General features: G+C 40.8%; 1 protein-coding gene across 1 annotated transcript; it reads right to left on the bottom strand.

Annotated features, from left to right (window-relative positions):
* Positions 1–405: 405 nt before the first annotated feature.
* Positions 406–9,625, bottom strand: LOC103381382 (sodium/calcium exchanger 3-like; the record flags this gene model as incomplete). Its single annotated transcript, XM_017042881.2, has 3 exons — positions 406–5,160; positions 7,153–7,422; positions 9,517–9,625. Coding segments are annotated over 3 exons (756 nt in total), but the record flags the coding sequence as incomplete, so codon positions are not given.
* Between the last annotated feature and the right edge of the window lie 406 nt (positions 9,626–10,031).

Below are 10,031 nucleotides of genomic sequence, written 5' to 3'. Positions count from 1 at the left end.
ATATAAATATAAATTAGTAATAAATTATAAATACTTTTTGTGTTTGCTTCACACACAACAGTCCTGCCAGTGTCAGGATTTGAACTGGCAACCACCTCATTACGTTCCTGATATTTTAATCTCTTAGGCCATGAAGTTCTAAGATTTTATCGGATGTCGTCTACATTGGTGATATGAACTATGGGACTTCATTGACTTTGTCATTTGTTATCTCAATGGGCAGCTTGAGAATCAACAGGAAGAGGATAGGAATGAGCTCCGTCGTCTACCCCTCTCCACCACCCGCCCGCCATCCACCCGTCCCCGGCTGTGTTAGGTGAGCTCTCCAATCGCTAAAGGCTTGTAAATGAACGTCATCACTGCTGTATGTCAGTCAAATGAACACGAGCTCTCAGTCAGTGAAACCAGTGTTTGCTTATGAACCAGAAAGTTGCTTTTATTCCACAGTAAAAGAAGAAGAAGAAGAAGAAGAAAAAAAAAACCCGGGTCAATTTCAAAAAACATCAGTAAGCTTTGGAAATATGCCCCTCCCCCTCCCTCTGCCCCCTCCCTCCCTTAAACGTTAACATCCCATTGCAGGCCAGATAAATAAAAACAAAGCCATTCATTATAACGTGGCCCGTGTCCCGTTCCAATGACCAAAGAAGAAGAGAACAGTGTCCACCTGGTCACTGAAGCCCCTCCCTCACTGTCTCACAACATCAGCAACCACGAGTTCTAACTACTGCACAGTGACATTTCACTTCCATCCAGTAGGCTGAGAAAACAAACCAACAAAGACAAACAAAAACCGGTGCATTAAGAAGTGGTGTATACAATAAATATGTTTTAAATAGAGATTTTTTTTTTCCTTTGAAGAAGTAAAGACATGTATTATTTTTTTAAGACCACCGATTCAGAGTCGTGCCCTTGTGGAGACCATTACCATCACTACTACAGCACCTGTGCACAGCAGTGCTAAGACCCACAGCCTGCAGCTTCAGCAGGTTTACATGCACTTCAGCACGCGCACACACACAGACACACACGAACACGCACGCACACACATGTTGTCAGACCCAAAATAATTTCTGTATTTTGCTACGGAGAGGTTGACACAATGAGAACAGAAGGGAATAAATAAGTTAAATAAAGCTTCAAGAATTCCACATTTTCGCTGGCTCAGATGAAGGGACTACAAAAACCTGGTGACCAGTAGATCGTGTACAGTTGGGGACGAAGTACACAACTTTCACAGATTAGGAAGAGACTTAAAGTACACACTCACTGATCGCTTTCTGCAGGTTTTTGTACGAGGACAAAGACTGGGGATCACACACTCCACACCTGTTTCTCTTGAGGAATCCCAGACTACAGGATTAGTCAGACCAACTACAGTCGACTGAACCCATCGGACTCTCATTGGCTGATTATAATATATAGTATAGTGTATATTCCAGGTCCAGGTTTGCTTTGTTGGTACCGATCTTCACCCTACTTCCTGTCGTCTTCTGACACTGTTTCCTGTGCCCTCCCTCTCTCATTTTCCATTGGCTGTTGATCAACATATTTCCAGATCACACCAACTGAATGTGAGAGATAAAAAGCCATAAACGTTTTTAACCCGTTTGACTGACTTGTTGTGCTAATTAGTAATGCTAACTGTTCACAACTAAGGTAGACTGGTGGAGATTTTGTCCAACTGGGAATTGTGGGTAAAATCTGAGAACAAATCTGACGGTGTATCCCCAGCTTCAGTTAAGTTGTCTTGATACAGCTAACAGCTGTGAAACCACAGGATTGCTGAGCACAATTTTGAGATAGAGCTTGACTAATGTGGCGTAAAGTTCCAAATGCCATGTAACCTACTCTGCTGGAACTGATATGATGACATTTCCAATCCAAAGAATACCCCAACATGGCTGCTCATGGTGTCGACCATCTAAAAAAAAACAAAAAAAAAACGTGGCTCAGTTTCTGTAGCTATTTCATAGCCTTTGTGTCTTTGGGAAACTGTTACGCATCACACTTGGATTTCACTGGATATGACATCATTTTCTGTGACCGTCTTAAGCTGTTAATGTAAATCAGGATTTGATTTTTTAGTGGATGGAAGTTGGTAACCACACAGCCAATAATGCTAAGAGTGCCTCGTGTGGACACACTGGTTCAGATTAGGTGTACAGTATGTACAGTTAAATAAAAGAATATGGATTTGTCTGAATGAGACAGTCAGTCAGACGTGTCACTGTTCGTGCAAGTGCCTGTTGGTGTGTGTGCGCGTGTGTGTGTTGGTGTGTGTGTGTTTAAATAGCTTTTATAGTTAAATAGAGGTGCAGTGATGTGAGCAGGTGAGGTCTTGTGCCTAAACAGAGGACCTAATTCAGTATTTACATCACTGCTCACCACAAAGAACATGAGTGCAATAAGTACAAGAACCGCAGGGACTGAGGAATAACACCCCCTTGTGGAAATACAGTGTTACCGCCACTTTACTGTCCCGTATTTCTACGTTTGGTTTTCCACCTCTTTGGTTCTGATTGGGTGACTTTAACCTTAGCTATAAACAGACTCGTTTGTATGCTAACATACACTTTGTGTAGAATTCGGTAATAAAACTCTGTTTTAGTGTTTTAGTGAAGTTTTAAGTATGTAAGGATTTTTCAAAAAACGTTTGTGTGAAAAAGAAAGCACCAGTCGTTTCTGTGTGTAAAACAGCAACATCAGACTACGGTTGGATTCAACCAGGTGCTAACTGCTGCTCCCTCACCCACACCGACAACACACTGAAGCATCACTGAAGAGTCGCAGTCCAAAATGGAGGTTCACTAATGACAATGGTTTTGGTCGTGTTTTCCAGTCTGCAAAGCTAAACTCCACTACTACTGTCATCTCTGTTGTTGTTGCCACGACTATGTGAGTGACCAAATTCTATCTATCTTCATTTTTCTTTATAGAGGCTAAAGGTAGCTAGCTGCTAACTATGGCCTTCACTTCTTATTGTTGTTTTAAAGTTAAATTTTATTTAGTGATTTTGTCTTTTTGCTTTGTTTTGAGCTTTTATTTGCTATTTTTTAACTTTTGGATTTTACTCTGGAATATGGACATGGCTAAACTTAATTATTAAAAAAGAATGTATGTTGTTTAGTTTAACTTTTTCCAGAAATTATGGTAATTTAAAGAACAGAGGACAGAGGGTCCAAGTTGATTTAAATAATGTCCTGTTTTAGCCAAATGACAGCCATGTTGCAGCTAAGCTACAAAGAACACAACATTTTTATTTAAATATAATATTTAGAACTGAGTTGTGTTAGAAAATAATGCCAAAACATTTTTAAGATGGAAAAATTTTCCAAATATTTTTCAGGTTAAACTCTAAAAACTGGGCAGTAAAAGAGCTAGTATGTATGAGGGTAAATAAAATCATTTTAGCCGGCCATAGTATCATTAATCTCCATTTTGGAGAGCGCCTCTTCAGTTTCTAAACAGGTTCAGTGTGAGAAGCTGCAGCAAAAACATCTTCCTGCACAGGCACTGTGTTGACTCCTTTGCGACACCTTGATAGTATTTGCCTTTTGCACATGTACAAGTAGAAGTCTCCATCTACAGAACTATACAGCAAAGTGCATGGATGGAAGAGTACAAAAATACCTCTGTAATTATCTCTGCAGCAACACGATCACTTTTTTTTTCTTAGTTTTTTTTTTCCTATTTTTTAACTCCAGAAATTTCAGATTTAAAAGGTGAAAATTCCATTCAGACCAAGATATCGGTAAATAAATAAATAAAATACAACGTCATACTTTTTTTACCTAGGCAAAAGATACATAACTCTTAGAAATGTGAAGACATCGTTCCAGTATATAGTTTGACCCCCACAACCCCTCCTGTGCTACTGATCCACAGGAATCCTCCGTTGTTAGAGCAGAAGGTGACCACATTTAAAGAAATATTCAAAATATACAGAAAATATGGAAATATATTATATATATAGATACGTAGAGAGTACAGAAGTAATGTTCCGGGCAGTTTGACCATGTTCATCATCGTAATGGTTTGGTTGGTGAACTATGAACTGTTGTTGTTGTTTCTCCTCCTCCTCCTCCTCTTCATCATCATCTCATTTTTCTTCATCTGTGTGATTTCTGAGTACCCACCTCCCTTAGAAACAATGCAGATAAAAATAAATACTATGACCACATCCTGCTGTCACTCATATTTCCATTTAACCATATATTCTTTTTTTCCTATAACGTGGATCAGAAAATAGTTCCCTGATTCCTCTCTTTGTGTGTGTGTGTGCACAACTTTTGTTGTTGTTGTTGTTTGTTTTGTTTTGTTTTTTTCAAATTTTTTATCCCCAAAATACTTTAAAAAAAGTCGTTCTCTTCAGATGTTGAGAAAAATATAGACTTCTGATAAACTCAGCTCTCCCCGGATACACATACAGCATGGGACTGTGTAAGTGTCTTCCAGTGGAATGCAGGACCATCTCTTGGTATCAGCATCTTCTGGATTTGGTGGTAACCCAATCCCAACTGTAAGCAAACTCTCTCAAAGAAGCCAGGGGGCACTTGAGGGCAGGATGTCGACCTCTGAGTATCCTTACAGAGAGGGTTGAGGGAGAGAGAGAGAGGAAGAGAAAGAGAGAGGGTCTGGGAAAAATCCCAGTTTTACCTCCTCTGTCCTTCCAAACTGTCCAAGACTGACCCGATTCCACAGCCAGTGAGAGAGAGAATGTACTCTTTTACCTCTGAATTTGCACTAAACCTCTGTGTGTCATAACGGTCATAACTCTTTGACTTTAGAAGCCCTCTATATGACAGTAGGCCTCCAGACTGGAGAACAGGATGTAAAGAAACCAAAGGCCAAAAAAGAAGGCTGACGTGAGCAGTCTGTGTTTCCGGGGTCCACCAAGTTCTCCTCCGATGTGGGGCCGGCGCCGGTAAAGGAGCATGGCGATAGCCAGGAAGGCGAAGATGGTGAACAGGGTGACGGAGAAGGCCAAGGAGCCCGCCGGAACCTCGAACGACTTTCCCTGCATGGACCAGTAGATGGCAGCCACCGACCAGGCCATGCCGATGCCCAGGAAGACGTTGACGGCGTTGCTGCCGGTGACATTTCCAATGGACGCGTCTGCGTATGTGTCCTGGACAGCTGCTACTTTACTGGCAAAAGTGTCTGGAAGAAGAAAAGGTTTTCAGTCAGAACCGATGCTTAACTTTCCTTTGGCTTTTACAGAAGTAACATGTTGGCTCTTATTGACTAATTAACGTTATGTTTTAGCCAAGTCTTAGCTGACATTACACTGTTTCATTAGACTACATTCTACTATTAGGCTATATTCTGGGAAAACCTTTGTCTTTTAGAAGAGGTGTCCGATATTAACCTTTTGCCGGTATTGTCCAAACACTTCATTTCCGATTCTGATATCAACTGATACCGATATATATGCAGCTGTTTGGGTTAAAAGCACAAGTCACATTTGACTGTGTGCAGTGGTGTGCTGTGTCGCAATGACAATTATTCAGAGAAAAAAAGTGATAACGATTCTTACCGACATAAATATGCTAATAATTATCAAACATCCCTATCTTTTAGTTCCCAGGTTTGTAAAAGTTTTAAGCTAATCTAGGCTGACCATGGTTATTTTTGGTTGCTTTAGTAGTTGAAGAATGGGGCGGGGCTTATCTTTACTCAGCATGCAAGAAATTATAAACAAAAACTATGTATACACCTTCAATTGTGTATTTTTAAGGGGGTGGTATTAAAACCTCATTAGGCAATCGTTTTACTCTAGGTTTTCCTCTTTTTTTTTGTCCTGAATCCCGGGTTTCTCCGACTCCATCCTCAAATGTTGCTAGTCCATGATTTGACATGTCACTTGATGGATTATGTGCTTTTTAGGTTCGTGAACTCACTCAAACATCAAACATGCCTCATCAGCAACTTGGCTGTTATTACTTTTTTCTCCAGACTGACATTTTCACCCAAAAGAAACAATACTTCACCCAGAGGACTGAGTCAGCGTTTGGTCTTATTAAAGGAGCCGTGAGCCGCATTAGTAAACAAACCCTTATAGACTTTTGAAAATGTTTTCATCAAATATATGTGTTTAAATAGCGAGAGGACGAGAGGTAGAGTGGAGATCTGAGCTCCAGGTACAGATGTGGCAGCTTTAAGAAACTAAACATTGTATTAAAATATTGGTACTTTATTTTTACTGTAATCTATTACCAGCTGAAGATAGAAAATATAAATACACATTATTAGACAAAAAGATTGTTAATGTCTGCACATATCAAGCCAAAGGTCCAAGATCAATAAAAATGAGGTTAACTCAAATACCTAGAAATGAGCTAAAAGACCAGACAAAAAGTCTGTCCAACATAGTTAGAACAAGTAATACAGTTCGACGAGAGGTAGAGTGGAGATCTGAGCTGAAGATAGAAAGTATAAATGCACATTAATAGACAAAAAGATGTGTCTGTCCAACATAGTTAAAACAAGTAATACAGTTTAGGCAGAAGAAGCTAAAGGTTAGCCAAACAGTCGAAAGTTTGTCTATCATTATTATATACTGTATTACTGGAAAGATTTGGAAAGGTTAGCTTAATGTTGCTACATGACAAGCTTTATCAATAAAGGTTACCCTAAAAATTAAAAACAGAATTATAAAAAAAAACTATATATAAAGTGTTTTTATAAAACATTTATTTTTTATGTATTTTTAATCACAGAGGAGCTGGGATTAATAATGATTAATGGTGATTAATTATTCATGACTAATTGACGTCAACCTAAACTGACTGTATATTGTATTGAAACAGAAATACAAATAACACCATATTATTTGTGTCTAATCCAAATGATGGAATTATTAATATATAATGTAATATAATGGAGGAATCTGAAGGAAACCAAGTCAAGTGTAACAAAAATATAGCTTTATAGAGTTGGTGGATTACTTGGGTGAAGCTCTTGTCCTCAACAGTGTTATTCAGTCTACAGTTCCTCACAGTCCACCTGACAGTTGTGTCGGTCAGCTTGTCAGTCGTAGACGTCTCTACTGTCCTGCACTGTCCCACAAACCACCTTCCCACTCAGATGGTATTTTAAACTGGAGGTGAAACCAAAACCTTGTCCTCCACCGTTAAAGTGAAAGACCCTCACCTGGTACCGATGTGCCCAGTGCCACGAACACCACGGCAGTGACGGAGTCTTTCAGGCCGATGGTGCAGCCAAAGTGAGAGGCCAGGTCTCCGATGACGGCCGTCAGCAGGCCGATGATGATGATGGACACCACGAAACAGGCCCAGCCGTTCAGGTAATCTGTGGGAGGCACGCAGGCGAACAGAACCTTCCAGAAGACGGTGAGGAAGTGCATGACGTAGTCAAAACAGGACGGCAGCCGTTCTTCACCCGTGTCCTCCTCGTCCTCATCTACGGGTGACACAGGGAGAGAGAGAGAGAGAGAGGGCAGGCTCAGTTCCAGCTGAAGTTGAACCGGAGCGGTCGTGACAGAGCGGAGCAGTGATGAGGACGCAGAGATAAGGAGGACGTTTGGACAGAGATGAAGAGAGGAGTGAAGCAGAGGGGAGTAAATATTTAGAGATGAGACAGGGATCAAGGCGTGAGAGGGTGAGGAGGCAGAAGAGGGAGAGAGATGATCAACAATGTTTGGAAAACATATTCAGAATTTAACTGTGCCTCGAGGGATGGATGGAGGAGATAGAGGAGGAGAGGAGGAGAGGAGAGAGAGAGGGGGGAGGAGAGGAGGAGGGGAAGGGGAAGGGGAAAGATTAGGGATGGATGGAGGAGATAGAGGAGGTGACAGAGAGGTTGAGGAGGAGAACATTCACCTCAGATGACAGCCAGACGGATTCTTCACCTCAGACTGTGCTGTGAATACTGATACTGAGGAAACAGACGGATACTATATATGTGAAGTACTTTGACGTATTTAGTATATAGCTGCACCTCAGTGTATTTCATGTACCGCAGTGTAGCTTCAGTATTTGTTTTACCTTGATGTATAGTATACATCAAGGTAAAACAAATACTGAACCTACACCTGGTACTCCAAGTATATTGTATACAACGTATACAATATACTTGGAGTACCTCCATGTATTTGTCACACTATATTGGAGTACTAAATATATTAATTCACATACCTGATACACTCAACAAAGTGATTGTATTTCATAGAGTTGGTACTTTGGTGTACTATGTTAACACTGTTTGTGTACCTTGGTGTTTTTACTCAGTTTTACTGTGTTTTTTAGGTACCCTGGTGGACTTGATACACTCAGGGGTCTCTCTTCACAGTAGGGGGCGATATACAGAATGTATGCACCTGCCTTACACTTGTACGCCCTACAGTAATGTATGTAGTAAATGGCTCCTCATCCTATATTGGTTCAGTACTCTTTACAAACCGAAGTATTTGGGGTAACTTTGTTTTCCGTCTGTGTTTTGGTGACAGTTTACTCTGCTGTACTTTGGTACAACATGTGTTATTTTCACAGGTTTGTTTTTTCTCTGTAAAGTGAGTTCAAGTACCAGTCCGACCCACGAGTCAGGACCAAAGCTGAGTGTCCAGCATCAGGAGGTGACCGTGCCCACGGCCGACCTCCTTGTCCTTTTTTATCAGCAGATGCAGCCGGTCCTCAGTGTCACCCTCTGCTGACAGTAAACACAGCTGCAGGGACACGCTGCTGATTCAAAGTGTCAGGACACGTGAGCTGCGTTCATCCTCCAGACGTGGAACGGATCATGAAAAAATGAAAAGGCGGCGTGGCTGGATTGAATATTTCAGCAGCAGAGCGACGGACTGAAGGCATCACGGATGGAGCAGTGGATGGAGTGACAGCTGCACTGCAGACTGAGGCTGATGCTGATGCTGCTGATGCTGACTGTGATGGAATGGCTGTTTTTACAAACACTTTTTTACAGCTTGTCAGGTCGTCATTGACCACAACGTTTAGTTCATGGTTGTCAAACATACGGCCCGTGGACCAAAACTGGCCCGCTAGGGTGTTCATTCCGGTCCACTCGATGAATTATGAAAATTTGAAAAAAAAAAAAAAACGCAAACCAAGATTTTATTTTTTAATTATATTTCATTAAATATGAGTAAATAATAAATATCTAATATACTTGGACATTATTGCATGAAAACATTTACTGGTCCAGCCCACTTGACATCTAATTAGGTTGTATGTGGTATGTATGTGTATGTGCTTTAGTCAGTTGAAACGCATAGAAAGCACCGAAAATGCATGACCTCTGTGCAGTCACTTGTCGATCACCCAGTGGGTGGCAGTCCACCTGTTGAGAACCACTGTTTTTAAAAGTTGAAATGTGTGTGTTTTGGACGGCTGATCTTCGTGTTTATTCGAGGACATCAATTTGCCTGAATTTTATTTTATTGTAATTTTTTTTTTAGATAAAGTGACATCTTTTGAAAGTCGATGTTTCTATTTCCTGTATTTTCTGTAATTTTAATTAAAAATGAACGTCTTTGTACTCCACCTGCACTGACAGTAATGGCCTCCATGAACTGCTCCCTCCAGGAGTTGGTTCCCACCACCAGAGCCAGGTTGGTCTTCTTGATCAGCTTGTCCACTGTGTTCTGTGTGAAGAAAACACACACACACACACACACACACACACGCACACCTTAACTATAACAAGTATTCTGTGCTGTATGTCTAATCCTAATCCTCATCATAACTCTAATCTGAGGCCAATTCTTATCGTAATTTTGAAAAGAAAAATCATATACCCTAAAATACTCTGTCCCTCAGTGTGGTCCTGCAAAATGTACCCCTCAAAACTGCCCTCACAAAAATAGTACTGTTCCAAAAATGTCCTCATAAGTAGTATGTCAATGAAGGTCATTTGTAATCCTTGAAATTGACTTATTCTGCTGTGTTTTAGCTAACATTTGGCTCGTGTCCCTGTATTTCCTTTTTTTCCCGGAGCTTGCCTTTAGCCAAACAGCTATAGCAGGAACACACACACACACACACACACGAGCACACACA

The sequence above is a fragment of the Cynoglossus semilaevis genome, chromosome 1 (genome assembly GCF_000523025.1).
Source record: "Cynoglossus semilaevis isolate Cse_v1.0 chromosome 1, Cse_v1.0, whole genome shotgun sequence".
NCBI classification, from domain to species: domain Eukaryota; kingdom Metazoa; phylum Chordata; class Actinopteri; order Pleuronectiformes; family Cynoglossidae; genus Cynoglossus; species Cynoglossus semilaevis.
Note: the sequence above shows the minus strand (reverse complement) of the source record. Positions and strands in the feature narration are given on the sequence as shown.